This window comes from Salvelinus alpinus, chromosome 2 (genome assembly GCF_045679555.1).
Source record: "Salvelinus alpinus chromosome 2, SLU_Salpinus.1, whole genome shotgun sequence".
Classification (NCBI taxonomy): Eukaryota; Metazoa; Chordata; class Actinopteri; order Salmoniformes; family Salmonidae; genus Salvelinus; species Salvelinus alpinus.
The window spans coordinates 120,184,430-120,205,622 of NC_092087.1; the positions used below are offsets into that span (position 1 = coordinate 120,184,430).

A 21,193-nucleotide genomic window follows, 5' to 3' on the forward strand; every position below is an offset into this window, starting at 1 on the left:
GCTGTTCTCTCTCTCTCTCTCTCTCTCTCTCTCTCTCTCTCAGACTGCAGCCCACAAACCTAATGTCTGCAGGAGCATCTTCTGTTTAATAGTAATGATTTGGTATGACTATCTAGCGCTTCTCTGCTGTCCAAAGCACTTTATATTGGAACTCAGTGCTTGCACCACCGATGTGGAGCCATTTCTCATTCTCTCTTTTTGTGCAGTGCTATCACCCACCTGGCAATCATCTCTCAGTAACTCTCATTCTCCTCTACCTGCAATATGACAGCAACTGACACTGACCTCACTTTAGTACCTATTGTCCCTGTGACACACAATCCCACGTCTGTAGGAGCCTCTAGTGTTTTTATATTAGTGTAGATAAAGAAAAGGGGATGAGGAGAGGAAGACATGTTTAGACTATTGATATGCATCCATTGAAATATAATTGCTTCCATGGCTGTAGTGTAGATGAAGGCGAGGAGACGAGGACAGGAAGACAGCTTAGACTATTGAGATGCGTCCTTCTGAATCATCCTCTCTTTAGTCTTTAGACACAAAAACAGCATTGCATGGCCCAGAGCTGGAGCCGCTCTACTCTACTGTGTGTAGCAGAGCATCAATAACAGTGATTTTACTGCTGGGCTTTTCTCTCTCCACTGAGTGAGCAGGCCATGATGAGCCTAATAAAGACGTCCGGCAGGCTGGGTCAGCCGATGACTGAGGGTGTGAGGAGAAATGAGAGAGGAGAGTAGAAATGGGAGAGAGAGGAGAGATGGGATAGAGGAGAGGAGATATGGGAGAGAGGAGAGGAGAGATGGTAGACTATCTGGCTTTTTTTATTTTATATTGAACAAAAGCAGAGACACAGAGCTACAACATGGTATTACATACACTGCATTTGAGGAACAATGGGACTTGTTTCTCACTTTTGAGAAAATGGCCTTTGAATGTTTTGGTATCTACTGGAGAGCTCTTCTTTGTCTACACCCATTCAGCATCATTCACACCCTCTTAAGCTTTAGCCCCACCCATCTCTTTAAGGGTTGATCCGAGCGTACTGTCCTAACAACAGCAATCAAGCACCCAAACTAACTGTCTAACGTTGGCTAGCTTGCTAGCTACTTCCAGACACAAACGAGAGAACAGTTCACTGACCATTTTACTCACCTTATCAGAGCTGGTTAGGCTGTTTTTTACGTTATCCAGAGCGTTGGTGACAGCAACTGTGCTGCTGGCAACAAAACAAAAAAAATGCCAACGTTTACTGACACCGGCAATATGCAACGGGTGTTGAGCTTTCGTAAATTCGTCAGTTATTCTGTGTTCTGGCACACTCAGACGAGACCAGAGCGAATTTTGCAGCTAAGTCTATCAACAGTTGTCTTAGTGACATTCTATTGAAATGGTTACTTGCATAGTGGAGTCTTTTGTTAAGACATCTAGCTAGCTAACATTAGGCTATAACTAGCAAAGAAAATGGCTCTGAGATACGAATAACAAGATCATACACGTAACGTTAGCTAGCGAGGCAGCCAGCTAACGTTAGCTAGCTAGTTAACAGTACACTTTAACTTGAAATGAAAACGACCTTCTGTCAAAATTAGAAACATGTAATATCTGAAAATGTAGCTAGCTAGACTATCTTACCTGTATACATCATGGATGGGCGCCTCTCCCTGTCACGGATGCCCTTAGTTTGAAAATGTAATCCGGAGACAGGTGTCCATCTCCTTAGCTATCATACTCTAATTCCACTGATTTCAAAACTCGGTCCTCCAGAAAGTGGAGAGCAACACTTATGCAGTTCTACTATGCAATATATATATTTTTTAAAGCTGCGTTAGACAGGATTACCTACACATACTGACCAGCTCAAATAGACAGACGTGAGCTACATGGCAGACCAATCCGAACTCATCTCTCGGCGTGTCCAGCCCACTCATTATCTCAGCCAATCATGGCTAGTGGGAAGGTTGCTTGCTTTTTCTGTGGCTAAACCAACTAGGCTCGTAATTTAACCATTTTATTTGTATTTACAGATGGAATACAAGTTTGTTATTAAGGCACATGAACGTTCACATGTTCCAGAAGGCATTTCTGCCAAAAAATGTACGTTTAAGTTCAAATGGCTCTCCTGTGAAGTAGTGACCCGCGACATACGCCTAGCTTCCTGAAACGAGTCACATATGCGTATGCACACAAACACGCACACTTCACTGCTGCTCTTTAATTACTTGTTACTTTTATCCGTATTTTTTTTTTAAACTGCATTGTTGGTTAGGGGCTCGTAAGTAAGCATTTCACTGTAAGGTCTACCTATAACTGTTGTATTCGGCGCATGTGACTAATAAACTTTTATTTGATTTGACTAACAGCCTGGTGGCATACCAAGGACTCTTTGGCAATAGAAAAGCCTTCTTCTACTCCATCACCTCTCCCCTCTCCCTCTCTTCACACCTTCCAGACCCTGATCTCACCTGGGATGTGTGGAAGTGGAGGAAGAGAGAGGGAGAGGGTGGAATGAGTGATGGCCTGGATATAAGGAAACCAGGCCAGAACCCCTGGGACTTGGGTCTCTCTCAGGTGGTTGGGGGCTTCCCATCTCCCACCTAATCTTTGATTGTATGAGAGAGAGAGAGAGAGAGAGAGAGAGAGAGAGAGAGAGAGGGAGAAAGAGAGAGAAAGAGAGAGAGTATAGCGGTGATCAAGTGTACACTACCCCCAGCTCATAAAGCCTGTGCTAACATGGCATCATAACGAAGAGTGCAACCCCCTCTGGCATTCAGGCCATTTGGCCCATTTGGCAACCTCCACAGACATCAATCAATCAATCAATTTTATTTTATATAGCCCTTCGTACATCAGCTAATATCTCGAAGTGCTGTACAGACACCCAGCCTAAAACCCCAAACAGCTAGTAATGCAGGTGTAGAAGCACGGTGGCTAGGAAAAACTCCCTAGAAAGGCCAAAACCTAGGAAGAAACCTAGAGAGGAACCAGGCTATGAGGGGTGGCCAGTCCTCTTCTGGCTGTGCCGGGTGGAGATTATAACAGAACTATGCCAAGATGTTCAAAAATGTTCATAAGTGACAAGCATGGTCAAATAATAATCATGAATAATTTTCAGTTGGCTTTTCATAGCCGATCATCAAGAGTTGAAAAACAACAGGTCTGGGACAGGTGGCGGTTCCATAACCGCAGGCAGAACAGCTGAAACTGGAATAGCAGCAAGGCCAGGCGGACTGGGGACAGCAAGGAGTCACCACGGGCGGCAGTCCCGACGCATGGTCCTAGGGCCCAGGTCCTCCGAGAGAAAGAAAGAGAGAAGGAGAAAATTAGAGAGAGCCAAGATTTTCAAAATTTCCATAAATGACAAGCATGGTCAAATAATAATCAGGAATAAATCTCAGTTGGCTTTTCATAGCCGATCATTAAGAGTTGAAAACAGCAGGTCTGGGACAGGTAGGGGTTCCATAACCGCAGGCAGAACAGTTGAAACTGGAATAGCAGCAAGGCCAGGCGGACTGGGGACAGCAAGGAGTCACCACGGCCGGTAGTCCCGACGTATGGTCCTAGGGCTCAGGTCCTCCGAGAGAAAGAAAGAGAGAAGGAGAAAATTAGAGAGAGCCAAGATTTTCAAAATGTTCATAAATGACAAGCATGGTCAAATAATAGAGGCTGAGACATCTGTATATAAGGCTCTGACAGCTTCCTGGTGCACTTTTGGGAACACAACAAGAACATAGAGATGTGTACTGTAAGTATCCTAGGGATATGTGCCAAATGACTCCCATATAGTGTACTACATAGGGAACAAGGTGCCATTTGAGACGCAACCTAGATATTCAGTTGTTATGGCCGCCAGGCTTTCCAGGATCAGTTTGTTTGTTCCGCGAGGATCAGGTAGAGAAGCTGGTATTGCCCTTCCTTGACCTGCCCGCTTCCCACACGCACACACTTCTGCACGCACACAAACACACACGTGCTTACGCACACACACGCACACATGCCAACACAACTTAATAGGTGGCATTAGGACATAGTTAGGGAATAGAAAAGCCTTTTTCCACTTCATCACCTCATCCCCTCTACATCTCCTCACACCCTCCAGCCCCTGACGTCACCTGGGATGTGTGGAAGCGGAAGAGGAGGAGAGAGAGGGAGGAATGGGTGTTGGCCTGGATATCAGGAAACCAGGCCAGAGCCCCTGGGTCTTGGTCTCTCAGGTTTTTGGTGGCTTCCCATCTCTCACTTGATCTTGAATGGGAAACCAGATAGAGCGAGAGGGAGAGTTATAGAGAGAAAGAGGGAGAGAGTTAGAGAGAGACAGAGAACTCCAGTAAGTGATCCAGAGCTATCAATGTTAGAGAAGAGCAAGAATGGGCATATCCTGGGAGGTGGTGATCAACTGTACCCTCTCTGATGCTCATAAATCTTGTACTAACATGGCATCATTAAAGCCGAGTGCAACACCCTCTGGCATTCAGGTAACACCCACTGGCTGCTGTGAGGTCATTTGGCAACCTCCACAGACTGTATATATGGCTCTGACAGCATCCTGGTGCACTTTAGGGAACACAGTGATGTGTTAGCCCGAGGTAGCCTAGGTATTCAGCTGTTATGGCCGGCAGGCTTTTCAGGAGTAGTTTGTTGTGTAAGGATCCGGTAGAGAAGCCGGTCTCCATACACACACTGTACACACACACACACTCCACCCCCTCGACCCCTCCCGTTGATCACCCTGTTCTCACTGTTGTCAGAAAGGCTAAGGAGTGACTGGAGGAGTGCCAGCTGAACCCCATCCAAAACAAACCACTACCCCATCCTTCTCTACCCTGTCTCTTCTGACCTAAGCTACCAACTGCTTACTGGCATAAAGGCATTCACCCACCCTGACCAAACTGTCCCAGTCTCTATTGTACTGGACTACCAGGGCTGGGGTGACGCTGTCTGGCTGTCGGTGTGTGTGTGTGTGTGTGTGTGTGTGTGTGTGTGTGTGTGTGTGTTTGTGTGAGTGAGTGAGTGAGAGTATATGTGTGTGTGAGTGCGTGTGTGCAGAAGGGGTGTGTGTGTGTCTTCATTTTGTTTGTCTGTCTTTCTGTCCGTCCATCTGCCCTCAACTGAACTTTAATTCAGACTTAATGGAGGCCCTGTCTGAGTCTCATGTCTTGAGGGAGAAGACCTTTGGAAGTTGCTCAACTTCTGCATACTGAACTGTACTTTAACCAGATCCTACTCTGTACACACTGGCTATGCAAAACGGCTTCCTCACGCCCAAATAGTTCTTCAGCAACAGGTGTCAAGTCGGGTTAATCAACACCATTCACCTAAAATCGTACCAATTCTTCCTACTGTGTGTTTTTCTTTGTGCGTTTCCTGTAAGGAATTTACACTATTCACTCTGCCTCCACTACTGCTACTTTTTTCTTGCAGTGTAATATTTCCATCCCGAGAGGTGCGATGGGGCCTAGTTTATTGCCTCTACCCCATGCTGGGTGGCATTCCTTGGGGCATGGAGATGTGAAGACCCCCTCCTGGTCCTCTATGGAATACTAAACAGGCTCTTTATCCTTGTATTGCCCCTGGCCCTCCCTGCCTCAGGGTCCCTGCTGCTGTCGCTTAATCCTACAGACAGTGTGTGTGTGTGTGTGTGCCTACAGATTGTGTGCATGTGTGTGTGTGTGTACGCGATCGAAGGGCGGGTGTGTGTGTTTGTGTGTTTATGTGTGTATGTGCGATCAAGGGTTGGGTGTGTGTTCTGGGAGGCAGACAGGCTCCAACAGCGCTTTAGTGAATTTAGAAATAGTGCTTTTGGCTTCCAGCCCTGAGTTTTCGTCCGTTAGCAGTTCAACCAGTATTGAGAGAGAGAGAGATCAGTTAGAGGTGAGAGCCCTTGAGTGATATTGCCTTTACTATCCTCTAAAGCTGTCTAATGCTGTGTGGGATGTACCTGTGTGTAATTGGGCTGCCCTCTGTACCTCCCTCTTTCTTGTCTCTCTCTCTCTCTCTCTCTCTCACGTCTCTCTCACTCTCTCTCCCTCCTACTTCTCAGGCATGTAGAGATAAAGTAAGGTTCCTCTAATCTAGACTGGATCAGAGCTGTTGGAGCTACACTGAATGAATGACAAGTGTCTCATGATCTTTAACCCCCCCACCTCAATACCATACGTGACCTCTTGGGTCTTCTTACAGTGACGAGTTCCACTAGCCTAATTGAAATTCCTTTAGTGTTTCACTTACGACCTTGTTTGAGCACTTGTGTTTTAGGTTTTGTGCTCACTGATCACTGTTCAACCAACATGTTTTGACCTTTACTGAAAGCCTAAGAATGTATCTGTCAGTGTTTAATGCTATCAATGTTAATAAGGCTGACAGTATTATTTGTGTTGTCCTGTAGTCTGCACAAAGATGTGTGTGCGCTTTCCAGATAGTGAGTGTGTACGTGTGTGTGTTCTGGGAGGCAGACAGGCTCCAACAGAGCTCTAGTGATGTTAGGAATTCAGTATAACCTTTATTTAACTAGGCAAGTCAGTTAAGAACAAATTCTTATTTACAATGACGGCCTAACCCGACCAAACCTGGACCAATTGTGCGCCACCCTATGGGACTCCCAATCAAGGCCGGATGTGAAGCAACCTGGATTTGAACCAGGAACACCTCTTGCACTGAGATGCAGTGCCTTAGACGGCTGCGCCACTCGGGAGCCCAACAGGAAGAGAGAGAGAGAATTATGCCTTTATTAGCCTCTAATGCTCAGTGTGGGATGATATACATGTGTGTTATTGGGCTGCCCTCTGTACCTCTCCCTCTCTCCCCCCTTCTCTCTCTCTCCCTCCCTCCTACTTCTCAGGAATGTAGAAATAAAGTCATGTTCCTCTATTATAGAGAACGATTGATACAGATTTTTTAGGGCAGATATGTTTGGAGTCAAGGAGGCCGATGGCCGATATTTTAGACCGATATTCAATATCATTACATTTAAAATTGTTTTTGACAAAATGTCCCAGAGACAGCCATGTATGCAGTAATGCATCAATTTTAAAGTCAAACAATACATTTGAATTTGTTTTTACCAATCTAACTACATAACAGCACAATGGTAATAATTGTATTCGAATGGTAAATCTCTTGATAAACTGGGCACATTAAGAAGGCATTGGCCTACTCACAATACCGGTGAATGCATATTCAATAGGATTGTGTGCATGCATTGAGTTATTGAGCTTGTTTTGGCTGATCAGTGGAGTCTATGGTGCTACAGATGATAATCTGTTTGTCTTCCATTTGGGATTTATATTAGCATACTGATCAACAACATTTGCGTTGAAGCATCACTCGATTGCGGCTGGTCAGATCAGCACACCTGTAAATAGCTAACGTTACGCTTCGAACACATAGAGTGAATGTGCAAAATAGCAGGCATAATTAGCTGGATATGCATGCAACAAAAGTTCAACATTCACCTTCTGCTACCATTTTGGTCAAGCCGTTTATGCATACAGTTTGACGCATACGTTCGATAAATCCAATGTATGCATCACACCGAACGCACTGCAAAGCAATGCTGCAAGGCAAACGCAGCGTTTCATTGGAAATGAATGTAATTCTGGTGTACCAAAATGCAAAACACTGTCGGTGTGATCAAAGCGTTACTCCGCAAGTCAGATATGGCTCTTTGCTGAAAAGGGTGCATGTTCAAAATGATAACCAGCTCTGGCTATTAGCTCCTATCTGATATCTTAGCACCTTGTTTATCTAGCCAGCTAGCTAGCATAGTAGCTAATATAGCTAGCTAGATAACACCACAGATGAAATGGTTAGTTTTCGTAATATTTGCTAAAAGGTCACATAGCTATCTACTTAGCTTATTACATGCATGTCGAGGCACATCGACAGAAGCCTTATTATTAGTAAATGAACTAAACTAATATTTGCAACAGGAGTTTGATTTTGGTCACTGTGTCAATTCATCCATTTCTCAATACTGAACCTTTCTGTTGGAGAATGCTTACTGCTGTTTCTGTTGGAGAAAGCTTACTGCTTGCTGCTGCTAATTTTCCCAGCTAGACATTCCTCTGCATTGTGCAGTGCTCAGGCAGTGAGTGGCGGCTGGCATAGCAGCAGCTTTGCTATGTAGAGCAGATAGTCGATAAACTAGAAAAGGCCAATATTGGTCTGATATATGGCTCAGCTGATTATCAGTCAATACCCTCCATGACCTCCTGTGACCCCCAGAGTCTTCCCACAGTGAAGGAATCCACAAGCCTGATTTAAATCCCTTTAATGTTTTACTTAACACCTTGTATGAGTTAAGACCTCATACAAGGTGACTGCACAAAGATGTGTGTGTGTGTGTGTGTGTACCTCCCCTGCTTACCTCGCCCTCTCTGTATGTAAATGTTAAAGTTCAACATTCACACACACACACACACACAGTAAGCAGTACAATCAGATTTTAAAAAACAGGCACAGGCACACACATACACACGATAACAAAGCCCTATACACAAACATACACATGGATTGTGTGCTGTAAATATGTGGTAGTAGAGTAGTGGCCTATTTTGTTTGTAATGTTTTTTTCGTTATTTGTTTTTCGGACCCAGGTAAGACTAGCTGGCGCTAATGGGGATCCTAATAAATCAAATCTCTCTCTCGCTCCACAGCGTGGTGACAAAGCCCTTGCACATCCGGTCATCATGTGCACGCGGGTGTCCCTTAACCCAGAGCCTGGGTGCCATCTATTCCCAGAGGGAGAGGAGGAAGGAGAGGTGGAGGGCAGAGAGAGGGCAGAGTTAGACATGGACAGTGCTGTGGAGAGCAACCCAGGATCAGATGTCTCTGAAGGGGGGAGGAGCAGAGTAGACAAGGAGGATGGACCAGGGGGACTTTTCTTTCCTGGAGACAAGTGAGTACCTCTTTTAGTTGTTAATCTTTGTGTGGTGTTGAACATATGGTGTCTTCATAAGTGAACTCTCTTTATAAAAAACTGTAGAGGTTAGACTTGTTATTGTACATGTAATGCAACTCATCTACCTCATGTGAAATATATAATTTGCAATCTTATTAAAAAATCTGCACTGTCAGAATCTGAATAGTCACCCTTATAATTGAAAATGTATGTACAATTTGTCTTTTTTCCCTACGACACTTTAAACTTATTGAATGTTCCTTCCTGAAAGTCTACTTCCTGTTTTTGCAGGTGCAGTCAGCTAAACCCATCAGTGACCTCTGACCTGTCGACGCGTTCCTCTGCCTCTCTGAACGAGGAGCAGTTTGAGGACTACGGAGAGGGAGAGGACGTGGACTACACTCCCAGCAGCCCCTGCCCCGAGGACGAGACGCGCACCAACGGCTACTCTGACCTGGGCTCCTCTGTACCCTCCAGGTAAGAGGAGAGACCCTGACACAGTAATACACAGACACACTATTACATAGTGTATCATTACAACATCCACAGAAAGTTGGGGAACACCATATGCAATGAGAAATACAAACGTATACATGACCAAAACTGTGTCAAATGATATGAGACAGAAACACAAACACGAAGATGATCCATTACCTGTCAAACATCATGTGACCCAGAAAGGCAAACTGATAAACTAGAGAAATCTGTATAACACTGTGCAACAAAAAGATGACAAATACATGCACAGCATCACCCAACCCAGAAATACAAACACACAGAGCTAAGAGTTTGAACGATTTCAGATCCCAGTGGTGATGACTTACTGTACCCCACAGAGCATAATGTTATATTTTCACAAAACACCCACTGTCAAGTCTCATACCCCCTGTCCTATAAGTCTGTTACCCTCTTAATCCCTCAGTGTGTGTGTGTGTGTATATGTGTAACCTATGTGAAATGGCTAGCTAATTAGCGTGGTGCGCGCTAATAGCGTTTCAATCGGTGACGTCACTCACTCTGAGACCTTGAAGTAGTTGTTCCCCTTGCTCTGCAAGGGCTGCGGCTTTTGTGGAGCGATGGGTAACGATGCTTCGAGGGTGGCTGTTGTCGATTTGTGCAGAGGGTCCCTGGTTCGAGCCCAGGTAGGGGCGAGGAGAGGGACAGAAACTATACTGTTACATATGTATGTGTTTGTATGTGTGCATGTCAATATGCATTTGCATGCATTTTTGTGTGTGTGTGTGTGTGTGTGTGTGTATGTAACCACTTCAGGCTGCTTCTATCCTCTCAGAGCTTCTCTTACCAAACTCATTAGTTTTTACTCTTGACTGGAATTGAGTATGGTGGTGTCCCAATGTACCCTATTACCTACATATTACACTACTTTTGAACAGAGACCTATTGGCCCTGGTCATATTGGCCCTGGTCAGAAGTAGTGCACCATACAGGGAATAGGGTGCCATTGGAGACGTAGCCTATATGGCCCCCAGGGCCTCTCTTGATTAATTTTCATCTATAGAGCTGTTTTGAAGGAGGATTTACTCCCAACACTATTCAGCTTTCTTGGTCCTGCTCCGAATATCAAGTGCCTAAACTCATTACTATGGACTTTCCTTTTGTTTGTCCTACTTCTACGTTGAGTTTAGATTAGTGCTTTATGATATTTCTAGACCCAGACAGCAGTGCACGTGCATGTAATGTGTTTTGTGTGTGTGGTCAGGCGGGCGGGCGGGGATGGGTTTAGTGTGAATACAGTGTACTGTGTGTTTGCACCTGCATGTCATGTGTTTGTGTGTCTACTGTATTTGTATTTATGATGATCCCAGTAATTAATGCTAAGGCAGATGCTACTCTTCCTTGGGTACAGAAAAATTAAGGCAGTGATACACAATTGACATTACATTTCACAACAGATTTCACAACACATTAAGCATATTCACTTAGGCCACTACTCTACTACCACATATTTACAGCACACAATCCATGTGTATGTTTGTGTATAGGGCTTTGTTATCGTGTGTATGTGTGTGCCTGTGCCTGTTTTTTAAAATCTGATTGTACTGCTTACTGCGTGTGTGTGTGTGTGTGTGTATTCTGTCTCTAACGCTTTATCTTTATCTGTGTGTGTAGTGCTGGCCAGACCCCCAGGAAGGCACGCCACCTGTACAACAATGAGATGATGGACGTGTACTGTTCCCAGTGCTGTAAGAAGGTCAACCTACTCAACGACCTGGAGGCCAGGCTGAAGAACCTCAGAGCCAACAGGTAACACAGGACAGGACACCCACCGACACCATTACACATACGGGCCTAGAGCCCGGCTGACTGAGTGGGTCTAGAACTGGAGCAGGATTTTTGTCATGTCAGATCACGTGGACAGGAAAACTCCTGGCTCTGAGAATGAGATGTGTTCTGACAGAAAATGAAGCTGGTCATTATTTCAGGGAAATGACACACTTCTATTGTCCACTATGTTTACCCTGACTGACTATTGTACTGTAGGTAAGATAGGTTAGATAATACTGTCATAGTGACCTGCTGTTTATTTTGGTGATATCACAAAGGGCTTAAACGTCTTGTCCCCGCCCACACACACACAACTTGTTATGTAAATCCCCAAATGTCAGAATGGGTGGCCACCATTAATCGACCCACATCATCAGCGTGTGTACAGCGAGAGGTGTAGGCGTTCTATTTTCAGACATGTTATCCTTTGTGATCTTTATGGATTGAATCCCTTCCTCTGTAATCAAACAGACACACACACACACACCTGCTTTGATGGACACACACTGACTGACACACTCACATCTCACATAGAACTTACTTATATAGACTTGCGCTCTCTTGTACACAGACACACACACACACACAGACACACACACATACACACACACACACACACACACACCTGCAGTCCTATCATATGTAAGCTATAGCAGTAGTGGCCCTAGGCTTGATAACTCGGTAATGAATGTAATGAAGTGGTGAGGACTCTGGAATAGTTTTGTCTTCCCTTCAACTGCTGCTCTGTCTCTGCAGTTCTTCTGCCTGGTTAAGGTTATTCTCTACTAAGATGAATACCTGGGCTAACTGTAATTAGTCAGACCCCTACCTGCTGCAGGAGAGCAAGTAAAGACAGGGGCAGTAGTAAAGGGAGGAGAGGGAGAGCGGATGGGGATGAGAGAGGGGGCATGGGAGTGGGAGAGAGAAAGTCAGAAGGAAGAGAGAGAGGGAGAGGAGGGAGGTGAGAGAACATGCAATGATAAATAGGTGAATGGGCATGCAGAGAAGGAAAAAGCCACAAAGAGAGGGATTGTAGGAGAAGGATATATTAAAGCAAAGATGGAGGATGCAGAGTTGCTGAGAGTGAAGTGTTGCTGGCAGAGCGATGGAAGACTTCACAAGATCAATCCTTGAAGTAGGGACAGGAGGAGACAGAAAAAGGGGGATGGGGAGATGGATGATTGAAGATGTCTTGTCAGCATGCAGTCAGTCTTGGGAGATGCTTTAAATTGCATAAATGTGTGTGTGTGCGCACGTGAATTTGTGTGTGTGCATACCCTATACACACACACGGGTGTGAGAGAGATTTCTCTCTTTGATTTAATGGTGAAGCAGACACAAAGCTTTGAGACAGAACTATTGCTGAGCCCACAAAACTACTAAATGGCACCCTTTTCCCTTTATTGGGTTCTACAACATCTCATCTCACCTCATCTCGATCTCCCTCCAGTTCCGGCGCCGAAAAGAGATGGCTGCCTCGCTTCGTGTTCCTTGGAAAATATGCAGTATTTTGTTTTTTTACGTGTTATTTCTTACATCGGTACCCCGGGTAATCTTAGGTTTCATTACATACAGTCGGGAGGAACTACTGAATATACGATTAACGTCAACTCATCATCGTTCCTACCAGGAATATGACTTTCCCGAAACGGATCCAGTGTTTTGCCTTCCACACAATACAATGGATCTGATCCCAGCCGGCGACCCTGTGCGACGCCGAAAAAGGGGAAAACGTGGTTCTACAATTGACCAGGGTCTAAAGGGCTCTACTATTGACCAGGGTCTGTAGGGCTCTACTATTGACCAGGGTCTGTAGGGCTCTACTATTGACCAGGGTCTGTAGGGCTCTACTATTGACCAGGGTCTGTAGGGCTCTACTATTGACCAGGGTCTGTAGGGCTCTACTATTGACCAGGTTCTATAGGGCTCTACAATTGACCAGGGTCTAAAGGGTTCTACAATTGACCAGGGTCTATAGGGCTCTACTATTGACCAGGGTCTAAAGGGCTCTACAATTGACCAGGGTCTGTAGGGCCCTACTATTGACCAGGGTCTATAGGGCTCTACAATTGACCAGGGTCTGTAGGGCCCTACTATTGACCAGGGTCTGTAGGGCTCTAAAATTGACCAGGGTCTGTAGGGCTCTACTATTGACCAGGGTCTAAACGGCTCTACTATTGACCAGGGTCTGTAGGGCTCTACTATTGACCAGGGTCTGTAGGGCTCTACTATTGACCAGGGTCTAAAGGGCTCTACTATTGACCAGGGTCTGTAGGGCCCTACTATTGACCAGGGTCTGTAGGGCTCTAAAATTGACCAGGGTCTATAGGGCTCTAAAATTGACCAGGGTCTATAGGGCTCTACAATTGACCAGGGTCTAAACGGCTCTACTATTGACCAGGGTCTGTAGGGCTCTACTATTGACCAGGGTCTATAGGGCTCTAAAATTGACCAGGGTCTATAGGGCTCTACAATTGACCAGGGTCTGTAGGGCCCTACTATTGACCAGGGTCTGTAGGGCTCTAAAATTGACCAGGGTCTGTAGGGCTCTACTATTGACCAGGGTCTAAACGGCTCTACTATTGACCAGGGTCTGTAGGGCTCTACTATTGACCAGGGTCTGTAGGGCTCTACTATTGACCAGGGTCTGTGACCAGGGTCTGTAGGGCCCTACTATTGACCAGGGTCTGTAGGGCTCTAAAATTGACCAGGGTCTGTAGGGCTCTACTATTGACCAGGGTCTGTAGGGCTCTACTATTGACCAGGGTCTGTAGGGCTCTACTATTGACCAGGGTCTGTAGGGCTCTACTATTGACCAGGGTCTATAGGGCTCTACAATTGACCAGGGTCTATAGGGCTCTACTATTGACCAGGGTCTATAGGGCTCTACTATTGACCAGGGTCTGTAGGGCTCTACTATTGACCAGGGTCTATAGGGCTCTACTATTGACCAGGGTCTATAGGGCTCTACTATTGACCAGGGTCTATAGGGCTCTACTATTGACCAGGGTCTATAGGGCTCTACTATTGACCAGGGTCTATAGGGCTCTACTATTGACCAGGGTCTATAGGGCTCTAAAATTGACCAGGGTCTATAGGGCTCTAAAATTGACCAGGGTCTAAAGGGCTCTACTATTGACCAGGGTCTATAGGGCTCTACTATTGACCAGGGTCTGTAGGGCTCTACTATTGACCAGGGTCTAAAGGGCTCTACTATTGACCAGGGTCTATAGGGCTCTAAAATTGACCAGGGTCTAAAGGGCTCTACTATTGACCAGGGTCTAAAGGGCTCTACTATTGACCAGGGTCTGTAGGGCTCTACTATTGACCAGGGTCTATAGGGCTCTACTATTGACCAGGGTCTATAGGGCTCTACTATTGACCAGGGTCTATAGGGCTCTACTATTGACCAGGGTCTAAAGGGCTCTACTATTGACCTGGGTCTGTAGGGCTCTACTATTGACCAGGGTCTGTAGGGCTCTACTATTGACCAGGGTCTATAGGGCTCTACTATTGACCAGGGTCTGTAGGGCTCTACTATTGACCAGGGTCTAAAGGGCTCTACTATTGACCAGGGTCTGTAGGGCTCTACTATTGACCAGGGTCTATAGGGCTCTACTATTGACCAGGGTCTGTAGGGCTCTACTATTGACCAGGGTCTATAGGGCTCTAAAATTGACCAGGGTCTAAAGGGCTCTACTATTGACCAGGGTCTGTAGGGTTCTACTATTGACCAGGGTCTGTAGGGCTCTACTATTGACCAGGGTCTGTAGGGCTCTACTATTGACCAGGGTCTATAGGGCTCTAAAATTGACCAGGGTCTAAAGGGCTCTACTATTGACCAGGGTCTGTAGGGCTCTACTATTGACCAGGGTCTGTAGGGCTCTACTATTGACCAGGGTCTGTAGGGCTCTACTATTGACCAGGGTCTATAGGGCTCTAAAATTGACCAGGGTCTAAAGGGCTCTACTATTGACCAGGGTCTGTAGGGCTCTACTATTGACCAGGGTCTGTAGGGCTCTACTATTGACCAGGGTCTATAGGGCTCTACTATTGACCAGGGTCTGTAGGGCTCTACTATTGACCAGGGTCTAAAGGGCTCTACTATTGACCAGGGTCTGTAGGGCTCTACTATTGACCAGGGTCTATAGGGCTCTACTATTGACCAGGGTCTATAGGGCTCTACTATTGACCAGGGTCTGTAGGGCTCTACTATTGACCAGGGTCTATAGGGCTCTACTATTGACCAGGGTCTATAGGGCTCTACTATTGACCAGGGTCTATAGGGCTCTACTATTGACCAGGGTCTGTAGGGCTCTACTATTGACCAGGGTCTATAGGGCTCTACTATTGACCAGGGTCTGTAGGGCTCTACTATTGACCAGGGTCTGTAGGGCTCTACTATTGACCAGGGTCTAAAGGGCTCTACTATTGACCAGGGTCTGTAGGGCTCTACTATTGACCAGGGTCTAAAGGGCTCTACTATTGACCAGGGTCTGTAGGGCTCTACTATTGACCAGGGTCTGTAGGGCTCTACTATTGACCAGGGTCTAAAGGGCTCTACTATTGACCAGGGTCTGTAGGGCCCTACTATTGACCAGGGTCTATAGGGCTCTACTATTGACCAGGGTCTAAAGGGCTCTACTATTGACCAGGGTCTATAGGGCTCTACTATTGACCAGGGTCTATAGGGCTCTACTATTGACCAGGGTCTGTAGGGCTCTACTATTGACCAGGGTCTATAGGGCTCTACTATTGACCAGGGTCTGTAGGGCTCTACTATTGACCAGGGTCTGTAGGGCTCTACTATTGACCAGGGTCTGTAGGGCTCTACTATTGACCAGGGTCTGTAGGGCTCTACTATTGACCAGGGTCTAAAGGGCTCTACTATTGACCAGGGTCTAAAGGGCTCTACTATTGACCAGGGTCTAAAGGGCTCTACTATTGACCAGGGTCTAAAGGGCTCTACTATTGACCAGGGTCTAAAGGGCTCTACTATTGACCAGGGTCTAAAGGGCTCTACTATTGACCAGGGTCTGTAGGGCTCTACTATTGACCAGGGTCTAAAGGGCTCTACTATTGACCAGGGTCTAAAGGGCTCTACTATTGACCAGGGTCTAAAGGGCTCTACTATTGACCAGGGTCTGTAGGGCTCTACTATTGACCAGGGTCTAAAGGGCTCTACTATTGACCAGGGTCTGTAGGGCTCACTATTGACCAGGGTCTAAAGGGCTCTACTATTGACCAGGGTCTGTAGGGCTCTACTATTGACCAGGGTCTAAAGGGCTCTACTATTGACCAGGGTCTAAAGGGCTCTACTATTGACCAGGGTCTAAAGGGCTCTACTATTGACCAGGGTCTGTAGGGCTCTACTATTGACCAGGGTCTATAGGGCTCTACTATTGACCAGGGTCTGTAGGGCTCTACTATTGACCAGGGTCTATAGGGCTCTACTATTGACCAGGGTCTGTAGGGCTCTACTATTGACCAGGGTCTATAGGGCTCTACTATTGACCAGGGTCTGTAGGGCTCTACTATTGACCAGGGTCTAAAGGGCTCTACTATTGACCAGGGTCTATAGGGCTCTACTATTGACCAGGGTCTGTAGGGCTCTACTATTGACCAGGGTCTATAGGGCTCTACTATTGACCAGGGTCTGTAGGGCTCTACTATTGACCAGGGTCTGTAGGGCTCTACTATTGACCAGGGTCTGTAGGGCTCTACTATTGACCAGGGTCTGTAGGGCTCTACTATTGACCAGGGTCTGTAGGGCTCTACTATTGACCAGGGTCTGTAGGGCTCTACTATTGACCAGGGTCTGTAGGGCTCTACTATTGACCAGGGTCTGTAGGGCTCTTGGTGCCATTTGGAACACACTTTCTTTCTCCTCTTGTACACATACTGATTAACAATACTACCTTAATACCAATCAAACAGCAATTAACTGTTCTATCTATAATTCATTGTTATAACTAATAAACGAATATATCCATGACATCTGACAAGGATAAGACTAACTGGGATGTTTTCTGACTCTTTTTCTCCAGCCCCAGTAGGAAAATCTCCAGCACAGCCTTTGGCAGGTCGGTCACGTCTCCTTATGTATGTGTGGTTACTGTGTTTGTTTTTGTATGTTGGCCATTTCCTTGTTGATCCAGTCCGTTAGTCATGTAATCATTATGTTAGCCAGTGTATTAGACTACTATCTAAGTAATACTTGTTTGTTTTTGTATGTTGGTCATTGGTTAAGGATGATCACTTCCTTATTGATCCAGTCCGTTAGTCATGTGATCATTATGTCAGCCAGTGTATTAGACTACTATCTAGGTAATTCTTCCTAAGTAATATGGTAATGGTTTAGGTATACTGAACCTCTCTACCTCTTCTGTGTTCACTTTACTACTACAGTTACTACTGTGTACAGATATTAATTTGACCAGTTTCTAACAGCAGGGAAATAAACCTGCAGCAACGGGAAATATGGGCACATGAAGGAAATGGATCAACAGGGTGATCAAATGAAGCTGTTTGTTTGTACTGTACATACAGTGTACCTGTATACAATGCAGTGGAGGCATTATTATAGGTTATTTTACAATACTTATACCAACGACAACATCACACAAACATCAACTACATCACACCTGCCCAGACCCACATGCTGACACCACCATCTCAAGCGCCCGCATCACTCTCCGCCACATGGCCTCAAACTGCACCATCTTGTTTCTCTCCATCGCCCACACACTTTCAACATTTAGATAATAAAGCGTTTGAGTTTTCCATTGTGTTAACAACGGAGGATTGGTTGATTTTCAAGGTTTTGTATAGCTTGCCTATCATATGAATATCCTTTCATTGTGGTCAGTGTCTAGGGCTTCAAGTCTGTGAATTAAACTGACAAAGAGAGATTGGCCTGCCAGCACTGATCTATGTGTATAGTGTTTTCCCCAACCTCTCTACTCTTTTCCTTTCTCTTGTCCTCTACTCTCTCCCTCTCTTCTACTCTCTCCTCTCTTTACTCTCTCCCTCACTTCTACTCTCTCCCTCTCTCTACTCTCTCCCTCTTCTACTCTCTCCTCTCTCTACTCTCTCCCTCTCTTCTACTCTCCCTCTCTTCTACTCTCACCCTCTCTACTCTCTCCTCTCTTCTACTCTCTCCCTATCTTCTACTCTCTCCCTCTCTTCTACTCTCTCCTCTCTTCTACTCTCTCCCTCTCTTCTACTCTCTCCTCTCTTCTACTCTCTCCCTCTCTTCTATTCTCTCCTCTCTTCTACTATCTCCCTCTCTTCTACGCTCTTCCTCTCTTCTACTCTCCCTCTTCTACTCTCTCCTCTCTCTCCCTCTCTTCTACTCTCTCCCTCTCTTCTACTCTCTCCCTCTCTTCTACTCTCTCCCTCTCTTCTACTCTCTCCTATCTTCTACGCTCTCCCTCTCTTCTACTCTCCCTCTTCTACTCTCTCCTCTCTCTCCCCCTCTTCTACTCTCTCCCTCTCTTCTACTCTCTCCTATCTTCTACACTCTCCCTCTCTTCTACTCTCTCCTCTCTTCTACTCTCTCCCTCTCTTCTACTCTCTACTCTCTCCCTCTCTTCTACTCTCTTCCTCTCTGCTACTCTCCCTCTCTTCTACGCTCTCCTATCTTCTACGCTCTCCTATCTTCTACTCTCTTCTCTCTTCTACTCTCTCCCTCTCTTCTACTATCTTCCTCTCTTCTACTCTCTCCCTCTCTTCTACTCTCTCCCTATCTTCTACGCTCTCCTATCTTCTACTCTCTTCCTCTCCTACTCTCTTCCTCTCTTCTACTCTCTCTCTCTTCTCTCTCTACTCTCTCCCTCTCTTCTACTCTCTTTTCTCTCTCCCTCTCTTCTACTCTCTCCTGTCTCTCCCTCTCTTCTACTCTCTCCCTCTCTCTACTCTCTCCCTCTCTTCTCTCTCTACTCTCTCCCTCTCTTCTACTCTCTCCTTCTCTTCTACTATCCTCTCTCTCCCTCTCTTCTACTCTCTCCTCTCTCTTCTACTCTCTCCTCTCTCTACTCTCTCCCTCTCTTCTACTCTCTCCTTCTCTTCTACTCTCTCATCTCTCTCTCTTCTACTCTCTCCTCTCTTCAATCTCTACTCTCTCCCTCTCTTCTACTCTCTCCTTCTCTTCTACTCTCCTCTCTCTCCCTCTCTTCTACTCTCTCCCTATCTTCTACTCTCACCCGCTATTCTCTCTCTCCCTCTCTACTACTCTCCCTTTCTACTCTCTACTCTACTCTCCTCTACTCTCTCCTCTCTTCTACTCTACCCCTCCTCCTCTCTCCCTTTCCTTTCCTCTCTACCTCACCTCCTCTCGTCTCTCCCTTTCCTCCATACCTCTACTCTCCTTTCTCCCTTTCCTTTCCTTCCCTACTCTCTCCTCCTCCTCTCCTCCCCTACTCTTTCCCTCCCTTTCTCCTCCTCCTCTTATTGATGAATAGACTCTGTAGTGGAGGCTGGTGTGAAGCCATTCCATTAGTTAGAGTGGGGCTAGCTGTTGTGGCGGCAGTTTGAATGTCACTGTGTGTGTGTGTGTGTGTGTGTGTGTGTGTGTGTGTGTGTGTGTGTGTGTGTGTGTGTGTGTGTGTGTGTGTGTGTGTGTGTGTGTGTGTGTGTGTGTGTGTGTGTGTGCATATGGGCATGCATGCCTGTGTGTCTTTGTAGTGTAATAATGTGTGATGTGTGTGTGTCTGCACTCTATGCAATATAATCAGCTCCCCCACTGGCACAGCCCTTTTGCTTATAGTCCCTTTTACATCCTATCCTGCGGCATTCTCTCTGCAAGAGTGGACACACAGTGGCATTATGGTTCAGCAGTAAAGCTCAGATTGATGCCCTATGGGGTGAAGCTAAAAAGGGATAGCTCTAGGACTACCACAGTTGGGAGAGATTTTATTGTTTTTTCTTAGTCTTGTATAACAGCCTCTTCCTCTCTCTCTGTCTGCAGGCAGCTCCTCCACACCAGTAACTTCAGCAGCAGCAACGGCAGCACGGAGGACCTGTTCCGAGACAGCATCGACTCCTGTGACATCGACATCACTGAGAAGGTACCGTAGAGATACATTGTGTTCTGTTTAATTCTATGGAAGGGACTGCCATTTATCATGTCTGTCTCTGTCTGTGACCGTTCCACTACCTGCACTCCATTCTATTGAGGGGAAAGTTGATAGGATACCAGTTGTGAAATTGATTGCATTGGCTGCTACTGTCGAGCTGTGAATTGAGATGAATGGCTCTGGCAGAGCTTGTTGCTGATTGTGCTGGCTGAAGTAAGGACATTGGATGAACGAATGACATAACATCTTTTAACCTCTCGCTCTCTCTCCCCCTCCTCCGCTCTCTGTCTCTCTCCCCCTCCTCCTCTCTCTGTCTCTCTCCCCCTCATCCTCTCTCTGTCTCTCTCCCCCTCCTCTCTCTGTCTCTCTCCCACACACAGGTGAGTTACCTAGAGAAGAAGGTAGCAGAGTTGGAGAATGACACGCTGATGAACGGAGATCTCAAGTCCAAGCTGAAGCAGGAGAACACACAGCTGGTTCACAGGTAGGAGGTTTACACACACACACACATGCATGCCCACCCACCCACGCACACACACACACACATACACACGTAGATATACACATACACACAAACAAATGCATGCATGAATGCACGCACACACACATTTATTCTTAAATATATACAGTGGGGAGAACAAGTATTTGATACACTGCCGATTTTGCAGGTTTTCCTACTTACAAAGCATGTAGAGGTCTGTCATTTTTATCATAGGTACACTTCAACTGTGAGACACGGAATCTAAAACAAAAATCCAGAAAATCACATTGTATGATTTTTAAGTAATTAATTTGCATTTTATTGCATGACATAAGTATTTGATCACCTACCAACCAGTAAGAATTCCGGCTCTCACAGACCTGTTAGTTTTTCTTTAAGAAGCCCTCCTGTTCTCCACTCATTACCTGTATTAACTGCACCTGTTTGAACTCG

At 45.9% G+C, this 21,193-nt stretch overlaps 1 protein-coding gene across 3 annotated transcripts in view; it reads left to right on the forward strand.

Moving 5' to 3' along the window:
- The window catches only part of LOC139568510 (rab11 family-interacting protein 4A-like), an 84,924-nt gene that overhangs the window by 57,576 nt on the left and 6,155 nt on the right, over positions 1-21,193 (forward strand). For all 3 annotated transcript variants that reach the window (XM_071390374.1, XM_071390375.1, XM_071390376.1), the window contains 6 exons: positions 8,652-8,893; positions 9,188-9,373; positions 11,027-11,161; positions 17,230-17,265; positions 20,151-20,250; positions 20,640-20,743. In XM_071390374.1, the coding sequence (XP_071246475.1) occupies positions 8,652-8,893; positions 9,188-9,373; positions 11,027-11,161; positions 17,230-17,265; positions 20,151-20,250; positions 20,640-20,743 (803 nt within the window). The remainder of the gene's footprint in view (positions 1-8,651; positions 8,894-9,187; positions 9,374-11,026; positions 11,162-17,229; positions 17,266-20,150; positions 20,251-20,639; positions 20,744-21,193) is intronic.